At 35.5% G+C, this 24902-nt stretch overlaps 1 protein-coding gene across 1 annotated transcript in view; it reads left to right on the top strand.

Moving 5' to 3' along the window:
• ASXL3 (ASXL transcriptional regulator 3) overlaps positions 1-24902 on the top strand; it is a 179811-nt gene that overhangs the window by 45484 nt on the left and 109425 nt on the right. The window contains exons 3-4 of the mRNA XM_078060460.1: positions 20541-20649; positions 21884-21992. Of these exons, the coding sequence (XP_077916586.1) occupies positions 20541-20649; positions 21884-21992 (218 nt within the window). The remainder of the gene's footprint in view (positions 1-20540; positions 20650-21883; positions 21993-24902) is intronic.

Here is a 24902-nt window from a genome sequence, read left to right as displayed (position 1 = left end):
GTAATGTTATTTAATACCTAAGTTTTAATCTAAAATTTCTTAAGTTAGAAAAGGGATTTTAGTTTATGTTCACTCAGATGCATTGATAAGATTGAAAGTCATTGTAACTTGATTGAGCAGATCCTGAGGTTTTTTTTTTTTTTAAGATTTATTTATTTATTTTTAGAGAGAGCATGCACGCATGGGAGTCGGGGAAGGGGGTAGAGGGAAAGGGAAAGAATCTCAAGCAGACTCCCTGCTTAGTGCAGAGCCAGGTGCTGGGCTTGATCTCAAGGCCCTGAGATCATGACCTGAGCCAGAATCAAGAGTTGGACGCTTAACCTATTGAGTCACCCAGGTGCCCTGATTTTGAGATGTTTTTAATGTATCTGTCAATGACCAGTGTTGGAACTGTAGGATCAGGGATTTTCCCAATTTATAATATACCAGCAAGGAAATAACTTTCCATTAAATGAGATGGTTTTTGGGGGGTCCTATTTGTAACTGAGAAGCTTTTTCTCTAGCTAGCTTTCATATTTGGGCCACTTTAGCCTTTTTTTTTTTTAATTTTTTTAAGATTTGTTTGAGAGATAGCATGAATATGTGCAGGGGGAAGGGGCAGAGGTGGAGGGAGAGAGTCTCAAGCAGACTCCGTGCTGAGTGTGCTGAGCCTGACATGAGGCTCGATCTCAAGACCCTGAGATCATGACCTGAGCTGAAATCAAGAGTCGCACACTTAACCGACTGAGCCATCCAGGCGCCCCTGGGCCACTTTAGCCTTTTGAATGAATAGATATCCATGTGGTATTTCCTGCTTTCCTACCCTCCAGATTTCTATGTTAATATAGAGTGTCCTGATCGTACCTACTGATAATTATCTAATTGGTATGTTGGGGGGGGTGTGTCTCAGAGTCCTGTGTATTTGTACTATCATCCAAATTCTGTTTGATATTTGATTATGAAGCTTCAAATATACAAAATGAAATTTTGGAGTATAGACTTTAATAAAAAAAACACTTTGCTATCTCTAAGTAGGTCTCCATTTAAACATGTAGGAAATGATTATTTGGAAAATCGATGTCATTATTTGTGTGCTTCTGTCATTAAGGTTCTCACAGTTTTGGCTTGTTTAATATGTATTAAATGTTCATAGTATAGTGGGAGTTTTCCATTATACTGAAATGGAAATGCTGTCTATTACACTAAATATAGGACAGAATATATTTTACTTTTGAGTAGTGATCTGATTTCCAAGATTCTACTAAATTACGTATATGCTAATGCTTAGCTTCTGTTGATTATTACCATTACTGCTACCTTGCTACTATCTGTTTATCATTTAAGATGCAAATTATCACCTCCCCCGGGTAACTTTCCCTATGATTCCCAGGCAGAATATGGTTCCTTCTTCTGTATTTCAAGGGATGTTTTAAATGTATCTTTATCACAGTTGTTTTTGTTTATATGTCTTCCATCTAAACTATGAATTGCAAGATAGCTAGTGGCCTGTCTTACTCATGTTTGTATATCCTATATAGTTTGTAGATCATAGAAGATATCTCAGCAAATGTTTGGCTGAATATATATATATATATGTGGGATGGTCTGAGAAGACTCTTACACTCACTGTACTTGGTCAGACCCTCAGGTTACACAACAGGGGGTCAATACGTCAAACAAGAGGACTTAAAATTTTAGGAGGAAAAACATTGTATATTGCTAAGCACCAAGTGGACTGTAAGTTTGAGCTGTCAACCAAGGGGTCTGTACCCCTTTCGGTATAGTATTTCCTAGGTCCTTTGCCTAGGTGATCCATTTAGTTTTTGCATTTTCCTTATGAGAGCTATGTCACTTTTTATGAGATGTGGTGGAGTCAGTGGAGAGTGTCCAGAAAAAAAAATATAATGAGCATTATGTTTGATATAAATCTCAGGTTCAAACCTGTCTAATAGATTTCTGGATGTTTGATATCAGTGGAATAGTTGACTTGGGAACGAAAGTATATATTGGGTGGGTGGAGGAGACAGTGCACTGGATGGACATTCCTGAGATTTTTCATGTTAGTACAGACTGAATATAGCTGACAAGGAGGGGATGAGTCTGGCCAGTAGAGCAAGTGAAGTGGAGATTAGAAGACAGAATTTTATTTTAAATGGAATTATATATGACAAGCAGTCAGATAGCCATTTGCTTAATGCAAATAATAACTTAGGGTAAGTACATAGGAAATAATGCTGCGATGATTTAACCCATTTAATTTTATTTTAGACACATTCTGGAAATAGAGAAACTTAGTAAAATTTTGTGCTGGAATTGAAAGTTTTAGTTTTCAGTATTATATTAGTTTGGAGAAAGGGGAAGGAAAAAGGAAATATATAGTCTTTAATATTGTAATAAAGTTCTCAAGACGATAAAAATGGTGCATTCTCTGGTTTAACTTTGAAAACTCTATATAATGTCTTTCTCTTTGTTTCTTAAAAGCCTATTCATTAAGCAGTGAGAGGGAAAATTGATATTTTAAATAAGTTGGTTTGTTCTTGTTATTTAACATATAGGAGCTCCTGGGGCTTCATTGATCTTTTTTTTTTTTTTTCCTTTTTTTTATTCCTACCATTTGAAGTTGATATTCATTCAAAGGTTTCTGGTCCTGTCTGCATGATGAGCAAGTAGAGAGTTCCTTGATCAGTAGAGGTTCTGATAATGCAGTCAAGGCCATGGTAGCTAGGATTATGAAAGTGGTGTCCGCATAGTGGGATTCAGGAGGAAGAAGGCACATGTTTGGTAATATGAAACAGAGCTTCAAGAGTTAATCTGGCATTGCTTTCTCATCTCCCGAAAAAGCCAAGGTTTTTTTGTTTTGTTTTGTTGTTTTTTTTAAACACCAGCATAGTTTGATCCTTTATACCAAGTTTAGAAGATTAGCCTTGGAAACCAATATTGTGTTTTCTCTCTTCCCTTCAGGACAGAGTATATTCCATTTGGGACCACCTCAACTACCTTACCAGGCAGCACCAGGTCTTCATATGCTATCAGTTTACCTTCTGCTATGAAAAGGATCTTTCCTTGAATGTTCATATTTCACCTTGAGAAGGCAATCTATATATATACATATATATAGGATGGATTAAGCAGCTGTAAATAAATATGACATCGTAGAAGAGTGGTTTGTGGGAGTTTTACTATATATACACATATATAATATTTTCCAGTCTGGTTTCAGACCCCGGCATGGCTTGGAGACAGCGTTGGTGTGTATGAAGGATCTTCCTCGAATGAAGGATTTGGGACAACTTTCCATGATGATTATATTAGAGCCTCAGCTGCTTTCGTGTTGGTCATGAGGTGATGCTGAACCGAATGCTTGAACTAGCAGGAGTGGCTGGGATTGCATTGGAGTGGTTCCGTTCATTCCTTCCGGGTAGGTACCAGCTAGTGACGGGTGAAAATGGACATTGAGGGTCTTCCTGTGTGGAACCGCGTGGTTGTCACTCATCCCCCCCGTTCATGTTTAGTGGGTTTGAGAAGACAACTGGACACCTGAAGGCCAGGCAGTGTGATTTGAATGACTGTGTAGAAGGTTATGAGGGTGATTCCCAGATTCCCAGATGGATGTCGCTCACATACGTTATTTCTCTTTTGTCAGTGTGACAGTGCAGACTAGAATCGAAACTGAGAAGTGTGACTTGTTGGAAAGGGAAAATTCGGGAGGCCCTGGTGTGCTTTCTAATTCCTCTGTCTCAGTTACAGTTTGTGTAAACGCTGGCCATATTTTGACTACCAATTTATCTACACATGCAAATCCTATTGCAGTGTCAGGTAGACATGTTTTATTTTCCTTTTCGTTATATACCTGAGCCTTCTTCCCTGTGAACATTGACTGCATCTCCATGATCTTTCTTGCTGAAGCTGTAGTCTGCTTGTTCACCCTTTTGCTTGGGGCTCTTTTAAGTGAAGTAGCCTGACTATGTTAATACATATTCTTGAGGGTGGTGGCTGATTTTTCCAGTAAATGTTTTGCTTTATCTTCACTGAGAGCACTTCATTATTCTCACCCTGTTTTACTAAGAATCAAATTGGGTTGTACTTTTAAGGAGTTTTGCAGCATAAATACTGTCTTTCTTTCTTTAAACTGCTTAGGCATTTTAAGTTTTTACAGAGAATATGCTAGAATTTCTTTAATTTTGAACATGTTCTTTAGAAACTTCGTGCCTTTTCTTGGCTATTATTTATTTATGAAATGTTATTTCAGTTATTTTCCTTTAGGGTAATGAAAAGCTTGCTGAGTGTTGAACATGGAGGAAGTTTATTAGGCCTAATAGTAGAATACAGGTAAAGAACTGAAAAGAAGAAACACAGATGTATGTGTCTGTAAATATCATTAGAACTGTCTGTTGAATGTCATTTTGGCAAAAGGGCAGGAAACTAACATGCGGTAACTGATCAGTGTCAGGCACTGAGCCAAGCAGTTTCTATTTTTTAGTTCATTTAATGCACACAGTAACATTGAGTACTAGGTGCTTGTTTCTTCATTTTACAGATGAGGAAATTGATGCTGAGAGAATTTAGGTATTTTTGCCTAACTTCACACGGTTATAGGTGGAAGATCTGGTATTTGAGTCTGGGTCTTGCTGATTGCAAAGCTCAGTCTTTCCATCACAGTCAAATGTTAAGCCACAGGCAAATGTTAGACTTGAAGTGGGGGTCCCAAAGGGAAGGGGGAAAAAAAAGAAGAAAAAGAATGACTATCAGAAGGCATGAGCAAACCAAGGAGGAAATGAAAGACAGGAATGTATTAGCATCGCGATTGTTTTGAAAATTTCTAGAGTTTTCTTAAAACTCAGTTTAACAAGCCAGGTGACAAAATGAACAATTTTAAGAGGTTTGCCACTTACAGGATAAATAGGTTTAGAATTTTGGATTTTATCTTTTTGAACATTTGTCCATTCTCTGTTTTGAAAATGAATAGCAATACCCTACATTGGATCCTCAAAAACTATAAGGAGCAGTGCACGGAGGTCAATCAGGTAGTTAGCAATTATCTGAGAAGAGACAGCATTTGAAGACCAATTCTAGGTGCTTACTGTTTATAAAAGCTTTTTTTGTTTATCTTTTTAATGTGTCTACAAAACTTTGCCATGTGGGACTTCAGCTTATCATTGCCTGTCATGTATAACATGGTGCTTATGACTGAAGGTGTGAATTTTTGTTTTCTTCTTACTAGTAATATATCTGGATTTCAATAAATACTTGTTTTCATCTTTAAACGAAGTTTGAATCAATATTATCAGTTTTTCTTTTCATATTGACGGGCAGCTTGCTCCCACCATCACACAATAGATTTATTTCAGGCATAGCCAGAGAGAACGTTGTTTCTGTGCTTATAAACTGACATTTGGCAGTAGAAAAGTACTGTGCCATATATTAAAGTTGTTATTGTTATCCTAACGTGATATACTGTTATTAATTATGTTAATGGTACCTTATAAAACAACCCCCCAAAGAAGGTAAAGCTCTTTAACTGTAATGATTTTCAATTTCAATGATATGTTTTGTCTACCAGTGGCTCATGAAGTAACAGTCATAATTGAATTCAGCACCTTAAGATTTCCTGACTTAGCTTAAGTGAAATATTGATTTCATGGAATTAGGTGTCAGGTGCATCGAGGAACTATTTCCTGAAAGCTTTAAGTGGCTATATAAATCCTCAAGAATATTAATTCAGGTTAAATGAGTGGGTTGGAGTCGTGCTTACTTCAGATGTTTGCCAAATGGCCAGAAGCCATGATATGTCAAGTTTTGTTTTTTGGAACATTGAAAAATGAAGGAAGGCACAAAAATACTTCCCTTATTCTTACATCAACATAGAGATAGTTGTCTATAGTTCTGGCAACTGCTTAATCAGTTACCCTTTAGTTAGCTGATTAAATAGGGGTCCAGGTTAAAAATAATTTTTCCTGAATTATTATCATGGCTCACCAGTTCTCTTCCTTTCCACTCCAATTACATTTACATATTTTTCTCCCTTTTCGTTACTGGAGTTGTTGTCTGGAGGGTCTCTGTGTGCCTGGCTGGAACACTGATATTGCTGTAAAATAATGTACAGGAAATCTTTTGTCTAAAGATACATTTCTCCCCATGGGTCATCAAAATGCGCATTTTTTCCTAAGGAAGGTGTTTATTTCTATAAAACAGAGGTAACACATATATAACGTATTGTAGCATTACTTTTGGAATTTATTAATATGTATGTGTGTATAATTTTATAGTTTTCCAAAGCTATTAGCCTGAAACAGTATTGTTCATTCTCTTTTTACATTTGCACTGATCTTAGGCATTCTTATCTTTATCTTACTGGGTTTTTTTTTCTGTATGGAAGAGTATTAATATGGCTTGTAGGAGACATAAGCATTTCTGCAATCCCTGCTCCCAACCTATGCCTCTCAGGAATTATATTTTCCTGAGGGTGAAATTAAAACAAGAACTAGGTGTATTAAATTTCTTATAGGCCTACTGCCAGATTCTTAGATGTATTTTTAAGTGTCAAATACTAAGTTTGGGGAAGGGAAGGATGCTTTAAATTCACTAGGCTTTGCATTTACTCTTCCTTTCTCAGAGCATATTGTTTCCATAAGAGATCTTGCCTAGAAGTTAGGCCCTTTGTAAAGTTTGTTTTTACTTTATAATTCAATATGAATTTTTTGGATATATTTCATGCCCTCCCAAGTAACTATGATGTTTGAATTTCACAAAACTTCTGTTTGATAGCAGAAAGCTATGTTTATTAAATATCTTTCAATGGTAATACTTCTAATTAAAGCAGATAACTACCACTGAACAAATTGCCTTAAGAATATAAGTGGACAGAGAAAGAGGAGGAGGAAAAAGGAGAAAACACAACTAATTGACATTTAACTGTAGCATGAATGCAACTCTTAACAGTAGTTAGTGGTTGGCATAGTTAATTTTAGACATTTCCTTTATCAAACATTGAAACGTAAAAATTTCCCCATAGCCAGTAAAACTCTGAGCTGAATTCTTTTGACATTCTGCTGATCAAGGAATTTCCAATGAGTAGCACCAGATTCTTCTGCAGAGAAGGAGTAGGAGCATGAATCAGAAATGTCAAGGAAACTACTCTTACTCTTTCTGAACCATAGAAAGCCATTAATAATGATAAATGTTTATTGAACATGTAATGTGTTAGTTGTGTTTTATATTGAGGAAGATATGTACGTGATTGAAGACTTACATATGAAAAGTCATACTATTGGGAAGAAAATTAGAAAAATTCAGATCCAACATTTGAATCCACCTTTGGTAGGGAAATGACTTTTCACAGTTAAAAGCTATAAAACAACGTGCAAAGGGAGTAATTGATATAATTGACTACAGAAATTTTTGTGCCTGCATATCAAAATATATTGTGCAGTGGAGAAAATATTTTTAGTTAATATGCTAGAGGTATTATATAAAGAGATTATTAAAACAGTTAAGAAAATAAACGATGACCTTAGAGCATCATGGTCAAAGGACACGAACAGAGGAGCTCCAATGTATAAAACTAAGGAATAAGCAAGTAGCATTTGATCTTACTAAGAATCATAGAAATGCAAGGTAAAGTAACCATTGGAGATTTTATCTTAGTTTACCTGATAAATTAATCAGTCCACACACTTCACCCTGACTCCAAATGATGCTTCCTGTTATATATTACCAGTGAGAATGAAAACCAAAATAACTCATTTTAAAAGCCAGTTGGCATTATTTGCAAAAGATCATTACATAACATATATCTTGAATTAATAATGCCACTTTTGCAAGTCTATCTTAAAATATTCCTGAATATAAGAAGAAATATATGTGTTAGGATATTCGTATTAATGCTATTTCGATTATAAAGGACATAATTTAAATGCTTACCAGCGGTATCAATGCTTTTCAAACTTGGCTGTAGATAAGAATCATTTGGAAGGACGCAAGAAAACGCATGATGTCTGGGCCCCACCCAGAGATTTTTTACTTAGTAAGTTTGGAGTTGCCTAAAGATTTACATTTTAAAAATTCTCCTAAAAATTCTCATGTATAGACATTGAAAACCATGGACTTGAAACAAATTGATAGAATATTTTTAACCGTTTGATATATTTATGATGGCTTTATAGAATGGAGAGGGTATAGGATAAAATGAAATATTGTAATTCAACATTTAGGTAAATTATAACTTCAGAAACATACCAAAAAAATAGGCTAGAAGGAAATTTATAAAATGCTCAGAGTTGTTTTAAGGAGTTCAAATTTTGAGTGATTTTTCCCATCTTTTCATCCACTGACAGATATTTAGTGAGGTTCTTGTATTACCTTTTAAAAGAAAACTATATTTAAAAGAAAGTTTCCTGCTGGCAAGATCATCTAGGTAATTTCCTATTTATAGGTTATTTCTACCTATGAATACAGAGATTTATTCTGACTTCTAAAATAATCATATCCTAAGGTTAGAGTTACACCTCATTATTATAATGAAATCCTTCGCAGGATTCTTTTTTCCTTTTTTGTCATCTCAGAAATATTTTCTCATGTAGTTTTCTGACTGTTGGAATATAATAAGCTCAAGTCAGTCATTTTTCTCTTCTTTTATTACTCTACATCTGTGCCTATCAGTTTTCACCTTTCTAAATACCATTCTATATGCTGATGGTTCCCCAGTGTTTATCTCTAACCCCAGCATTAACTCTGTGATGCATGTATGTATCTGAATTTTGAATGCATACCTTTAAATTAGTAAGCGCAGAACTAAATTCATCATATTTTTTTCCAAATTGATCTCTTCTATATTAACTGTCTTAACTAATTATACCACCATTTGTCCCCAGCCATTAGAGCAATCCTAAATTCCTTCTTCTCCCTTATCTCACACATCTAGTTAGTTTTTATGTCTTACTGATCCCCCCCTCACACCGTATTTCTTCTCCTGCATTTCTTGACTCTTTGTCCATGTCTCTGGCCTACCATCCTTGCTCTTTTGAGGTTCTTGTCATCTTCCCTGCAGTCCAATACTGCGGGCTCCTAATCCATCTGTCTTTTAGGCATGTCTCATTCCAGATCTATCCTCATGCTAACAAAGGGACAAGGGCATCTTCATCCTTAAAATTTTCTGGGGCTCTTTATCATCTCTTGCATGAAGACTAAGCTCCTGGCCATGGGATTTAGACATGTGCATGGCATGGTGCATATCTTCCCTCTGGAAACTGATCCCAACCCTACTTTCCCTCCCCCTCACTCTCTGAAAATGCCAAATAATTAATCATGTTTCTGTGCACCACATTCAGTTCTGTCCATCTGTGCCTTGTTCATGCTATTCCCTCTACCTGGAATGACCTCTTCACTTCTGTTTTAGATAGATTAACAAAAATTTAAAGATTAATGCTCTCCACCATTGACTAGGGTGGGGAAAAGAGTTACTCTCAAGGGAAGGTAATTTGGAAGAAGTGATCAAAATTTTAAAATCACCCTTTTAATCTAAAAGTTATTTCAGGAATCTATTCTAGAGAAATAGGCATACATATTTTCTTAGTCTGAGCTGCTGTGACAGAATACCACAGACTGGGTGGCTTATAAGTAATAGAAATTTGATTCTTACTGTTCTGGAGGCTGCAAAGGCTAAGATCAAGGTTCCTGCAGATTTGGAGTCAGGTGAGGGCTTGCTTTCTGGGTCATAGATGTCCCACTACACATTGAGTCCTTATTTGGGAAGGGGACAGAGAATTCTCTGAGGTCTCTTTTATAAGGCCACAAATCCCATTCATGAGGGCTGCATCTTCAGGACCTAATCACTTCCTAGAGCCCCCACCTCCACATACCATTACATTGGAGACTAGGTTTCAACATATGAATTTTGGGGGTTGGGGACACAAACAATCTATAGCTCCTATATAGAGAGAAGTATATAGTATATACTATATAGAAGTATACCAGATTATTTATTGCAGCACTATTTTAATGGGTAAAATTAGATACAAACTAAATGTTAATAAGGAAATACTTTAAAAATTATGACATATCTACTCTATAGGATATTAAAAGTACTATATGAATATTAAGAATGTCCAATAATCTGTACAATATTAAGAGCAAAAAATATTCTGTGGGAAAATCTCCTGGTTGTGTTATTAAGCAAAAAAGCGTGTACCTACCAGTATGCACTAACTGCTGTCATTTCTGTTGAAAATAATTTTAAAATACCAAACCATAGACTTGAAAACAGGCATATATGTTGTCATAGTTGCTTTGGATTTTTTTAAAATTAAGTCTAACAGGAAAAGCTGGAGCTTCTTTGATTTCCTTCTTTTCTCAGAGGCAGTCTGTGCCGTCGATCTGCTGTATATCATTGTAGCTCAGAATTGTATTGTTTTACTATGAACATATGGGTGAAAGTATATCTGTGTCTATAGCTATAATCTATTGGTGACTAGTTTAATGACAGTTTCCTAGTTTCTATTTCTGGACATTCTCAACCAGTACTTGGTATTGCCAAGCTTCAAATTTCGTTCTGCTCTGTAAATTGTGCAATGTTACTTTATCAAGAGCCCATGAATGTTTCATGAGTGTCCAAGCCTGGCAGGCCTGTGAGGGGACCACAAAGGACCCTAAGGAAGTTGGAGTCCTAAGTTGCTAGATGCCATCAAGGAATGTGGTGTTAGATGCACAGAATTAAATGCTACACTCCTGGGACTGGCTATAAAGCCTCTGGAAGTTCAGAGATGATCATGGACTCGAGAGGTAATTGGAAGTTTTTAGGAGGTGAAGGTGAGGGGGGGAGCTTCACAAATGAATAGGAAGAGAGGAGAACAGAAGGCATTGAAGGTGAAGGGAGTAGGAAGACAGGCAGCATGGCTGGAATGAACAGGAAGCCAATAGTCAAACCATTATTAATTGTCCTTAAAACCTTAGCCAGAAAGGGATTAGCAGAGCTTTAAAGCACACCTATTTTAAACTCATCATTTTACAGATGAGAAGATTGAGGCTTAGAAGAAGGAGGTCAGCTTGTATAAATCATTTAGCCTATTTGACAAGTGTCAAAAAAAAAAAAAGAAGGGGATATATTGGCTTATTTAACTTGGATATCTGATGGATTGATCTTCAACGTGACTAGATAATGCAGGAGTTCAAGTGATACCATCTTTTGTCCCCCTTTTCTTTCCATGTTTTGCTCAGCTTTCCTCTGGTTAGCCTTATTCTTGGCAGGCTCTCCTTGTGGAGGCAGAGGTAGGCACCCGCTAATCGTTTTTGTACCTTTACAGCTTATGTTTCTACTGAAAATAATGTATGCTCTTTTTCTTTATGTCTGTATCAGTTCCCCAAACTCCCACCCTTTGACCATTTTGTTTAATCTGGCTGGCCTTCCTGGTGGGGAAATCAGGACCATTTCACTGATAACTAACCTGGAATCACATTACTGAAGAGGGGAAAGTCCCTAAGAGAAAGGAATGCATAGCATGCACCTATAAGATGGCCAGTCTGGCCTGAGTGGTGTGTAGGGTGTTTGACACACATGATTGTAGTCATCAATTTAAATAGAATATAGATGGTAGTCATTGCAGGTGCTTTATGTCCACAAATGCCTGATTGTAACAACTTTCATAGGAGTGATCAAGTTCATCTCAACAAACATGTTTTGAGTGCGTTGGGATTGCTTGTCAGATAACACAAAACTAAATAAATATGTGACTATCCCCTAAGGAGTTCCCAAACTTGTAAGTGGGGGGGGGGGCAGGGAAGTTAGAGGTATAAAAATATTGATGAAACCGTGAGGGATATGCAAAATGTTGAGATTGTAATACAGGAATGCCCTGGGCTCACAAAAGGTGTCACCACACAGGCCATAGTTAAAAGTTTTATTTTGAGTGGTAAATGGAGCAAGGAGTGGGATGCGTTTCCAGACAGAGGGTTTCATATGAACCAAAACAGAGAGAGGGGAAACCATGGAGACACACGACTTACAGAGTTGGATCAGATTCTAGGAGAGTAGTCTGAGAGTGAAGAGTAATCTGAGCGTTGGAGAAGATGAGCCAAGTATGCTATAGGAGACTAATTTCAGCCTAAAAGTCTGTGCTTCTGAAACCACTGATTTTAAAAAATAAATAAATAAAATCCAGTGTATGACATGGCCTGAGGCATCTAAGCAGTGTTCTTGTTTGTTTTTTTGAATGAGAACATTGCTTTGGCTCCATTGGGTCGGCTGCATTGGAGCAGGGAGATACTGAAGGCAGGGCTGGGGGCTATAGAACTATCCTCCTGTGATGCAAATAATGTTTGAATTAGAAGGTGAGGAAGCAAAAAGGTAAATTGAAAAATGAACTTTGTTGAGGCACAATGATTTGAAGAGTCTGAGAAATGCTTCAGTCCTAGGTGATGAGGAGGAGGATAATACCCATCACTGAGTGAGAGAAACAGAGAAACAGGAGGAAGATCTCCACTGGGAGGATGAGTAAGATGACCTTTATGTTGGGTAATATTGCAAATACATAGTATTTTCAATTATATGTAGATACTATATGTAAATTTGTCAATGCTGTTCAAAGTTCCTGGATATATTTTTCAATTTTATAAATTTACACAGGGAAAATTACTCACCACAGTGCATTATTTTTTTCCACAGAAGAACAGATGTTTTGTACACCTTTAAAATAATATTTTAAGCATTTGGCTAATAAAATCAAACATTCCTGGGAGTATAACTGCTAGGTACTTTTTCCTAATGATCCTAGTCATAAATATAGTATAGCCTTTCTTCAAGTATATTTCTTGGCATACTGTAATAGGGGATATTGCTAAATATTGCGGTAGGGAGGATATTTTTTTAATGCTTATGCTTAGGAAACAGTGAGTTAAGGAGGTTTCTTAAGTAGGATTTTTTCAGAGACTTTAGTATGTATTGTTAATGTAGTTAGTGATTTTGCAAAGAATACAGCATGCTGCTTTTCTGAAACTCATTTGACAGTTCTTTTGTAGCATCACTTGGGACTAATATTCCATAGAACACATTTGGAAATGCTGTAGTATTAGCTATTGCTAACAAGTTGGGAGAGGAGAAGTACAAGTAGAACATAGAAATTCATGTTTTTATATGAAACTAACTTATCATACCAAATATAATTAATGTCTGTTTCTTAATATATGAAATCCACCATTTTATTTTGGAAGATACATTTTTTGGCTTAATTGAAAATATTCTCTTTGAGATTGCAGTGATGGGAAAGTAGTGTAAAGTCCTGAAGAGTCACCAGTGCCATGGGTTGGTTGCCTCTGCATTGGAATTGGTGACATAAGATACTGGCACTTGATTCCATCTCAGTCATTTCCTTGGAATAAACTAAGGATAACATTTAAATTTGAAATGATTTTCCTCCTGTTGTGCCACATGCCTCAGGCTCCTTTCTCCTAGATCCCTTGTCATTTTGTATGTATTCAGAGAATTCACTTGAGCTCAGCCTGCATTTCTATTATGTGCAAAGCACTGTCGGAGTGCAAATTTATTTCAAGATTAACTTGACATATATAATGTGCTCAGTAGATGTTTATTCAATTAATGGATTGTGTTATTCTTTAATGATCCAGTTCTACAAAGAGGCATCTCAATTGTGGACCTGAATTCTCTACCATATTCTCTCAAAGTTCTTTCTTTTCTAGTTTGAATAGGTAGCATTACCTGAAGAAGATGAACAACAACGTCATCTTCTGCAGCCCAGTTCTTAGAATAAGGAAATCTACCCAGAGGGGCATCATTGCTATAGGTGGCATTGAGCAAAGATAGAGCCAACCACATTCACCGTTTGCCAGCATCTAGCTTTCCATTGTGTGTTTCCTTCAAGTGCTAAATATTCTTTTTTAGTATCCAAGGTTAATTAAGTGGAGGAGGCAACTGTGGGGAGAAGAATGTGGGGGATTGAGAAAAGCATGGGCTTTGGAATCAGAATAGAATTTGGATTTCAGCTATATCACTTAGTTGTTCTTTGACTGCAGTAAGATTCTTAATCTCTCAGCCTCAGTTACATCTGCAAAACTGGGCATCATGCTTACATTTCATGGTGGCTCTAAGGAATATAGATAATAGGGATGAAAGCCCAATCCCATTACAAATGCTCGGTAAATGGTAACCATAATAACAGATATTTATTATTATCATTCTTTGCCTTCTACCTTTGCAGAGTAAGTTATTTTCAATATTATTCACATGTGAAAGGCTATGGGGTTGGAGTGTAAGCTCGCTCATGTCTTCTCTTAGTTTTGCTCATGAAGTGAAAGTGAAATTAGACAAAATCTTACCTGAACCGATTCTTTAGACAAGTTATGAAATATTTAAATTCTTTCCATTTGCCATCCATTGTACCTCTAGATTTTTGTTGCTTTGAGGAGGAGGACTATTCATAATGAGAGCTCACAATTTTTGAACACGGTATGCCAGATGCATTTCTAAATGTTTTACGTGTTTTAACTCCTTAATTCTTCAGAATAATCCCTTATAAAATAGTGACTTTTATTATTCACATTCTGTAGTCGAGGAACCTGAGACCCAGAGAGGTCAAGTCTCAACTCACACAGCTAGTAAATGGTCTAGCCTCTGTTGAACTCAAGCTGATGGGCTCCAGAAGCCACAGCCTTATTCGTTGTGCTCTATTGCCTTTCTTGGAATAGCAGTGGTAACAGGGCATGTAGAGAAACAATCGCCAATATCCAGCTATACGTGCGCAGTGTTGTTTATTCAGTGTCTATAAAAGATTTATAGACGCCTCACTTCAGATTTTAGTTGGAGGTCTTTAAAAATTATAATTCGGAATATAGGCTTCAGTTTATACTTTATAGGCCCATTTCTTAATTTCCTTATAGATACTATTTTAAAATAATACCAAGCAAGCTCTTGTCCCTGTTTTAATGTTTTGAGAACCTTGTCTCCTAAAACAAAAGGTCAATTTAATGAGTATGGTTATATGAACCACAGTAGCCTATCTGGTGGCAGCTTGGTAATGTCTCCAAAGTGAATGAAAGGTCTAAGTTCAAATCTCTGTTTATATTCTAAGAAGAATATCTTTTTATATTGTTCACGCCGATCAGAGCCATGGGTTTAGGTTTGGAGTCTGAAATTGTTACTCTAAATTTAAGAATTAACTTGCACGGCATATGTCATTTGGTAATTATTTCATGCCTCAATATACACTTCATAAGAGTACTGGGGCTACATTTCTAATTTTACCTTAGAGACATGCTGAATATTGAAAATCATGTTGATATTCTTCACGTGGAAATATGCAAAGTATCTTTCTATTATGACCCATCTCTTGAGTTAATTGGTTCTTCCTATTTATTTTTATATTTTTAAAACTCTAATATTTGTTATTTCTCATGTCTGTGCTCATGAAAAATGTTCATTAGTGATCTTCTTAAAGCACTACAAAGTTTGGGACACTGTTTTTGTCTTTAAAATCAAAGTTCAGGGTTGCTGTAGGTCATTTTTTTTGGTTAACATTTTATGTGCTGGGATTATTTAGGTAACATATTAAGCTTTTAAGTTTTTATTTTCAGTTGTTCTCAAGAGCTCCAGACTAGTGGTAATTTTTCTCAGAGTAAGAAGTTAGTTTGACCTTGCCTTTCTAGAATGTTTTTTAATCATCTAGGTTACTGATTGATCAATGGATGTACACTGTGCCTATATGTGTTAAGGAGCCATCCACACTCACTGGTAGAAATAGTTTATTCTTCTCCACTAGTAATGACCTGCCCATTAAAGATGTAAATAAATAGGCAAACCCAAGAATGCATTGCTCTTTTTTTTTTTTAACATTTTCTAAGAACATTTTGGTTAAGTATAACATATACAAGAGTTAGATACACAAATCCTAAGTAAACACGTTAGATTTTCACATAGCAAACACAAAGATCTGCCATCAAGAACTAAAATATTACCTGCACACCAGAGGCTCACGTAGTTTCCTCTTAAAAATATATCCTTTATAGTTAAGATATTTTCTCTAAGCCATCAACACTGGAAATACTTGAAAGGAGCTATTATGAATTTTTTTGAAAGGAGAGTGAACATATGATTGTTTCTGTTAATTTGTATTAATAGCAATTAGCACAATAACTGTTAATAACACAGTAAATGCTGCTTAACAGTTGCTTCTTGCATTTGTTGAGTTTTTAGACTTAACATTGTTTGGGATTAATTTTTTGATGTTCCCATATTTGAAAAATGAGATTAAAAATGTTTTGGGGAAAAGCTTTCATTTGACATTTTTTTAAAAAGATTTTATTTATTTGACAGAGAGAGAGAGAGAGACAGCGAGAGAGGGAACACAAGCAGGGGGAGTGGGAGAGGGAGAAGCAGGCTTCCCGCTGAGCAGGGAGCCCGATGTGGGGCTCGATCCCAGGACCCTGGGATCATGACCTGAGCCGAAGGCAGACGCTTAATGACTGAGCCACCTAGGCGCCCCTTATTTGACATTTTTAAGATACTTAGTAAAATAAAGTAGTTAAAAATTTGGGTTACTTAAAAATATTGTACAGCATTATTATTTTATACATAAAGGAATGGAGAACCACACTTACGATATTTTCTTTGTCATGTCTATAAATTTTCTTCCAATTGCATTCCCTGGGTATTTTTTGTGGTTTTTAAAATTATTAATATAGATAAGCCATCCATTCCCTTCACTAAGTGTGCACTATTAGTAAAATTTTATGTGTTCTGTCAGCAATTTGATGTGATAAAGCAATGGTTTTTCTGTAGTTCACACAGCACCAGGGCTCTGCAAAGCATCTCTGGGGGTTCTTTGATGTCTAGACAGTTTAAATTATGCCTGCTCCCCTGCCTCCAAATTCCACCCCTGTTCTGCTTCAGGGGTTGTGGGAAATGAAAACAAACCAGAAGGGTTCCACAACCCTACAGTCTAGGGAGAAAAACAAACAAGTAGAATAAGCTGTATATCTACCCTGGCAGGTGTATAGGAAAGGGCCCAATTACGGAGAATGGTAAAAAGAAAAGAATTAGGGACAAATACTGTCTTTCTTGTTTATTTCTAATTATATTCCTGATATAGAAATACATGTGCATTGCAGACAAAATGAAAACATGGTAGAGGCATTAGGGAAGGAAGTACGAGTTGCCTTTTACCCCAGCTCCCCAGTTTTTCCTCCCCATTGGCAGCCAAATCTACAAGATTGGTGTGTTTCTTGTATATTTTCCTGTTTATTGAAATAAGATGCAGAATTGCAGTCTAAGTTGGAAAACTAACTTTCTTTTCTTCCTTTTTTCTTGGTTTTCCTTTTAAAATTTGGGACACCATGATTCTTCCAACTCATCTTTTTAGAAAGTAAGTAACTTTTGAAAGTTCAGAGTTTTTTTTTGTTGTTGTTAAAATGTTGATGCTTTATTATTTCAGGTATACATTTATTACATACACATATTTTATTACAGAATTTTTAACTTTTAAATTCCAATTGAGGTAATTAATTACCCTTGCCTTAACTGTGAATGAAATGTTTTTAATTCATTAAAAATATGAATTGCTACATAGAAGGTGTTCATGCTATCTAAGAATACACTTTTCACAAATATTTGCCTCACCTTCTTTCATACGCACAGTAAGTCATTGTAATATATATTCATATATAAACATATTTAAATATGTACAAATATAAGTATATTTTCCTTAAAATGGGCCAAGTCATGCTTTCTAGGTTTTTTCGAATATGAAAATAATAAAAATACATAAATAAGACTTTTATTTATTACTGTTCAATAGCAGTTCATTAAGACATCCATTTCTTCAGGAAAAGCAATCCAAATTTTCTAGACTGTATGGGGTTGTTGAGAATAGCAATAAGTAAATGGTATGAAAAACTTTTAAAAAATTCATTTTCCTATGCGTATTCTGCACTGGATGAAACAGTTACCCTTTATTAAGTATTTAACTCTATTGATGCTAGTGTTTTATTGTTTTTAAATAAAATGGACCATATGATTAGTTGATTTTTTTTCTGTTAAGAAATGCAGGTGATATGCTTACAACTAAGTGACTAATTAGCCAGTGATTTGGGGCGTAAAATTTGCATTTCGTTGCAAAATATTTTCTAATTCTTCTAAAATGCAAATGTTGTTTAGTTTTGAAATAAAACAGATTTCATATGTTTGTTTTGGGAAAGATTTGGGAGAATTATAGTGATTATTGAGACTTGGGATAACTGTTATGTGATTGTGAAATACATATTTTTAAATATTTCCGTAGTAAATCTTGAGTTTATGGAATTAATAAACAGTATAATTTAATAATATATTCATGCTCAACAGAGCTTATTATTTATATGAAACTAGGTGCTTATCACTTATATTTGCAGCAAGCATAGCATTAAACTTCTACTTAATAGTCAATTTATCTTCTACAATTATCTTTCATTTACTGTACCTTAGAAAGAAAATTATAGTGATGCTAAATTATATTTGTTCAGCATTTTTTAGTTGTATTGAAATCTGTATTACTCTTTTATATTCTAAATCTGTGTTAGGACTTTAGGAAAAAAGCAGGAAGAATGTGAGTGAGGTTCGATGTTAGGTGGGCAATTTTATTGTTATATTTTTGAAAGTCTACATTCTTTCATTTTTATGTATTGGATTCTATTTTACTTGTAGTGTTAACATTTTCTTGCCAAGTCCCTACAGAAAGTCTGTGTTTCTGACAGTTTCACTAAATTAAAACTCCACAAATCTGGCATAATAATTTCCCAGCTTCAAATTGTCTGTGCTTTTATCTAAAGAGAAAATGACAAAAATAGGTATTTTGGAGTGCTCAACATAACACGTACAGCATTATTTATCTGGAATTTGTTCATAGACAGATATTTCTGGGGGAGATGAATATATTTTACTGTATAAGGTATGCCTGGCCCACTTGAAATATGAGCAGAAAATCTTTTGCAAGGAAAAATAATGAAACGAGATCTGTAAACTGGAGAAGCTTCACGGGGAAAGATATTACATAAGTACACACAGTGCAATTACCATATATACTTTAGTGTTATCACTACGTTGTTCTCTGACCACATTCATATTAGGGCACTTGCTTCCTGTCAGATCCATTGGGATCATACAGACATGTTGGCACAGAGAAGCTGCTTCCTAAGATAAGAGTGTTATTATTATAATACTCATAGACCTTATGACCTTATGACTGTGATTAAGTTTATATGCCATATATATATATGTACATATATGTATATATGCACATATATATGCACACACATATGTGTATATATGTGTGTCTGTGTGTGTGTGTGTACACATACATACACTGGAGATAAATATATGTATATATAATATATACGTATATCCAGCTCAGCAGATTTGGCTTTTTTCATTTTATTGGTGAATTTTCATAGTAGGTAAGAGATTTCCTAGTTTTTGTTTTTAGAAACTCTTAATTTAGTAACATAAAATTATGTTGGGAAATTCAAACCTTAATATCCTAGAGGTCCGTAATCTTATCTGAGAATATTTTGGGTTAAATACTCAGAACCCCTAAGACACAAATGGGGTGGAGTAGGGCTTCTACTCAATATTGGTTCAACCAAATATTGATCTTTTAGCATATTAGGAAGTAAAATGTACATGGAAGCGTAAGTAAACAAAAGTAATAATTCTGGCTATAATTCTAGTTTGCAAAAAATATTGGTTTGCAAAAAAAAAAAAAACAGTTTCTAAAGTCAATCCCAGAAAATACATAACATATACATTTCACAAACATCTTTCTAGGTATAATGAATACATTTCAATGTTTGTACAAATGTGCTTTGAAATTTTTAATCGTTAGTTTAATGCCAGTTGATTTCTTTAAAAAATCTATTTTCATAATTCAGTCACTTGCATCTTTACTACAGAACATAAAGCTGGGCAGAATTCTCAAGCATTATCATTTTTTTATTGACAAATCTGAGAAAATGATGTCATTGTAGAAACTGTATCAGGTATAAACACAGATAACAGGTTTTTTATTTGGCCGTGTGAGAAATGCAATCCTGTGAGTAACTTAAACACTTGTAATTTCAAATCAGTTCTTCCCTGGTTTCTTATTATTCTTTTGTTGCTTTTCAACCTATAGTATGGGGCTGTCCTTGAACTTGGTTTATTTGATCATTCAAGTGCAACCATCAAGTTGTCTGTAATATTTAAAAACTGAGGCTTCGTGGTATTATTTGTAAAATAACAGCACATAAATGTTTGGGCTTTGGTTTCTTTGAAATAGAGTGTTGGTTGCTTTATGAATAAAAGCATAATTTCAGTTCAGGAGACTTTTTGCCTGAAGCCTATAAGACAGATGCATCTGATTAACTTTGGCAAAACTGGACTGGCCTGTTATTGTAATGTAGATGTTTTCGGGGTTGGGAGGATATTTTAAAAAGGCCTGTGAGAAGGTCTTTTTTTTTTTTTTTTTTTTTGAGAGAGAGACTGAGAACACAGTTTTGCCACAGAAACTGCATCTCAGATTGCTTCATTTTTGCACACTTTTATTTTCTAGTGGAACTTCTCCATTAGCCTGTCTGAATGCAATGCTTCACACTAACACTCGAATAGGGGATGGAACATTCTTCAAAATCCCTGGAAAGTCAGGCCTCTATGCTCTCAAAGTAAGTTGGATTGTTCTGCATATTATGTCTGTTATTACTGTGTATCATGCATTTTTTCAGACATGTGAAGGTAAACAAAATTAGATTTGGGTGAAGGGTAGAAAAATGACCCCTGTGCCTTTTAAATGTTTTCAGATGTCTTAAAAATGATTTCATATTAAGAATAAACAATGACATTTTTCTTCAAGGAAAGCATATCTGTGGTTTCACTCTAACATATGGTAACGGAAAATAGTTGTGGCTTCCTTAAAATTCTTGATTCTTAAAAATTTACATGGAGGAGTGCCATGAATCATCAGCCAAGAGCTTAAGATGATCACAGTTGCTGTAAACTATTTGACTTAATGACCATCAGTTGATACACAGGCTTCACACTTGTATGCCTTTCTGTCTTTTATAAAAATAAATTTATCCATTCTTCTTGAAAAGTTGCTGATTTAAATTAATCGTTCAATTTTAAAACAGCAGTAATATCAAGGGAATTTTAAATAATGCATACTTGTTGTGTGAGAATAGAGAAATGAAATAAAAAGCTTCAGATAATGGAGTCTTAATTATTTTAGTATAATCCCATTCCCAACTAGAATGGGAAATGCTATCTAAGATGCAAAATTCCAGAGGATAAAAGCTGATGATCTACACATGGTTGTGTAACTTGGAACAAATAAAATCAATGTATTATTTCTTGTAAGTTAAAAATTTAAGTCACTGCTTTAATACATGATGGATTACATTTAAAGTTCATTAATGTCCTTTGAGAAGGCTGTTTTTAATGCTAAAAGTTATACCTGGCAAAGAAGCAGGGGTTCTTTCTCAGCTACTAAGCATTACACCCTCTTCACTGTGTGTGTTTCAGAAAATAACACAGGTCAATTAAAAAGATTTGTATTATTTCAGTTGCTGTTTGTAGCTACTTGGGTATTTAATTTACTGGTAAAATTCTGACTTGTGAAGCCATTTCCTAATAGAAGGAAGAGGGAAGAATTGAAATAAAAAAAAGGAAACAATGTATATCAAAAATAAACTTTGTTTTGTATAGATTTTAAAAGGCCTAAAAAATCATCTGTGGCAATGTGCTTTTCCCAGTTTTTGTTTTTTGTTTTTAAGGAGTGATTTTACATTAAGAAATAAATCTGTTGAAACTCCAAATCACAAGTAACAGTGGTAATACTGTAGGACCCTGAGTTGCCAGTACATCTCCATTAAGTCTTCATTTTTTTAAAAAATAATATAGAAAGAGGAGTCATCATGCCCAGCTGACGGAACATTGGATTTAGGCTGTGAGTCTGAACTGGATGGCGCAGAAATGGCAGAGGCCAATGCCAGTGGAGAAGGAGATGGAGGTATGTGTGACAAACGTCAAGATACAAACCTTATTGTCTTACAAGTTATATAGAATTCCAGCAGTTCACTGATTGAATTCCAAACCATTAGAGATACAATTCCTTCTCTAAGCTTTTACCACCTACATAGATTCATCATCAAATAATTTTGATTCAAAAGATTGGCACTAAAGGAAAGTATGCATTTCTTTGCCTTTAATTTATTTATTTTTTTAAGAATATGGACTTTTCTGGATAATATTCTCGAGTGTTATCAGTATGTTTCTCCTGTAAGGTGAGAGTGTTACTGGAGGTATCTAGTGGTTTTATTCTTTCGTGAGGCAGAGAATGCTAATGTTTTATCTCTGATTGTATTTCTTTTCTGTGATCACAAGTAGTTTTATGATAGCTTTTTTCCTGGGTTTGTCCTTAGTAAAGGAAGCCTGGGGTTAATATTCCTCACAATGAAACAAGGGTCAAGTAAGTTATATTCTTGTGAAACTCTTTTGAAAAGTGAGCGACCCTTTCAGAATTCTAAGGGGGCATTTTCTGCCTCTGAATTCTATCCATGTTAATTCATTTTTATCTTTCTTAAGACATTTACATTATGATTCCATTGGTGTGTATAATTTCCGTACTGCAGTTTTAACAAATCTTTGTTCCACAAACGCTGCTGGACTTTTTCCTCCACTACCCACTAGTCCCACAAAGTGGACCCAGGTCATGATTTGGGAGGAAGACTGTGTCATTAAAGCCTCTGTTGGTGGACTCATAGAAATCAGTAAATTATCTTTAAACAAACAAACCTTAAAGGATCCTTGCAGAAATATCGTATTTCAGTAATAGCCCAAAGCCATTCATTTTATTAACAGCCATAGGAGTCTCTTTGTATTCTGACTGGACACTCCTGCCTTTTAAGCTGGTATGCTTTCTGATAGTCCCCATGAGACTGATTTTGCTTCAGTGCCTATCTGATCTGCAATAGAGGTTGTGAATTAAGGTAGGAAACAACAGATTCTTTGTAAAAAGGGCTGAAGTTGGCTCTGTAGACTTTTTTTTTTTAAACCAACTTTCACTGAATTTGATGTCCCTATTCTTATACCTTTTAAAAACTCAGCTCAACCGCACATCCTTGTTGTGGTAGTACTGTGAACTCCGGCAGGTCCTTGTGCTTACAGATGGAGCAAGGCAGGTGCATAGCAATTTCTGGCTTTCTAGAAGGGCTGGTAAACAGGGCAAACGGTTCCTCTTTAGGAGGATGAAGGGGAATCATTAGGTCCTTCCTCTTGTTGCCCTGCCTGCTTTAGTGAGCACGTGTGTGCTCTCTCTCTCTCTCTCAACCTGTATATTGAGCTTCTACTATGTGCTGTGTACTGTTTTCAACACTGCAGTTACAGCAGTAAAAAAACAAGAACAAAGAGATCTCTCACGGATATTAGGTTGGTAGAGAGACAGATAATAAGCAAAATAAATGTGTAAAATGTATAGCTTATTCAGTGCCAAAAAGTGATATGGGGCAAAATAAATGAGATAAGAGTGAGAGAGAGGAGTACATTTGAGAAAAGATCTGAAGGGAGTTAAGGGAGCAGGTATTTAAGGGGAAAGAGTTCTAGGTGTAGAAGCAGCAATTACAAAGGCCTTGAAGCTGGAGAGTGCCTGGAATGTTACAGAAACATCAAGAGGCCAGTGTGGTTGAAAGGCAAAAATGAGCAAAGGAGCGGCTGGTGAGTTATGCAGTCAGAGAAGTTATGGGGCCAGATACTACAGTGCCTTGATGTTGCCTTTTGCTTTGAGCGAGATGTTCATCTCACAGGGTTTTGAGCTAGAGAGACAATGATCTCACTTAGATTTTAGCAGGAGCAAAGTATAGCAGGAGCACTAATTACAAAAAAAATATATGTAGAGGGGGAAAAAGGACAAAAACAGAGGAACCAGTTAGAAAGCTATCACCATAATCTAGATAAGAGGTGATGGTGGTTTGAATAAAAGGAGTAGCAGTGAGTGTACTGAAAAGTGATTGGATTCTGGATATATATGAAGCTAGATCCAACAGGAGCTGCTAGAATTAACATGGTTATGAAATAAAGAAAAGAGTTGGAGATAACTCCAAATTATCAGTGTTAGCAAATAGAAGAATTAGCACTGTCTTACCTTAGATGGAAAGTCTGCAAGTGAATTAGTTTGGGGGGCGGCAGGGGGGTTGTTGATCAGGAGCTCAGTTTTGGGCATATTAAATACGACATTCATTTTTAACAGCATGGTGGATGTGTTAAATAATTGGACTTATCTGTCTTGAATTTATGGGAAAGACTTTGCTGGAGATATACATTTGGAAGTGGTCAGTTTATAGACAATATTTAAACAAAAGAAACTGGATGAAATTTCAAAGGAACTGAAGGGAAATAAAAAAGAGAAGAAGCCCAAAGACTGAGCTCAGGGGTACTTGAATTTTAAGAGCTTGGAGAAGTTATGGAAAATAATTACAACAAATGAGACTGAGGATAAATGGTTAGGAGAGCATGTTGTCTGTTCTGGAAACCAAGTGAAGAGAGTGTTTCTGGAGAGGAAGCACCTCAGATTTTCAAATACTTTCGATATATCAACTTATAATGAAGACTGAGAATAACCATTGGATTTAGCTTTGTGAGGTTGTTGATGAACTTGACAATGACAATTTCTGTCCAGTGGTGAGATCACAAGCCTGAATGGAGTGGGCTCAAGAGAATGGGAGGACAGAAATGGGAGACTCCAAATGTAGCCGATGCTTTCAAGGATTTTTGAGGTAAAGGGAAGGAGTGAAATGGGAAAATGGCTAGAAGGGAAAGTGGAATCAAAAGAAAGTTATGAGAGAGAAATATGAGAATAATTTTATACTGATGCAGAAAATCCAATTGAGGAAGAGAATTTGATAATGAGGAAATTGTCCTGTGG

This window comes from Halichoerus grypus, chromosome 13 (genome assembly GCF_964656455.1).
Source record: "Halichoerus grypus chromosome 13, mHalGry1.hap1.1, whole genome shotgun sequence".
NCBI classification, from domain to species: domain Eukaryota; kingdom Metazoa; phylum Chordata; class Mammalia; order Carnivora; family Phocidae; genus Halichoerus; species Halichoerus grypus.
Note: the sequence above shows the minus strand (reverse complement) of the source record. Positions and strands in the feature narration are given on the sequence as shown.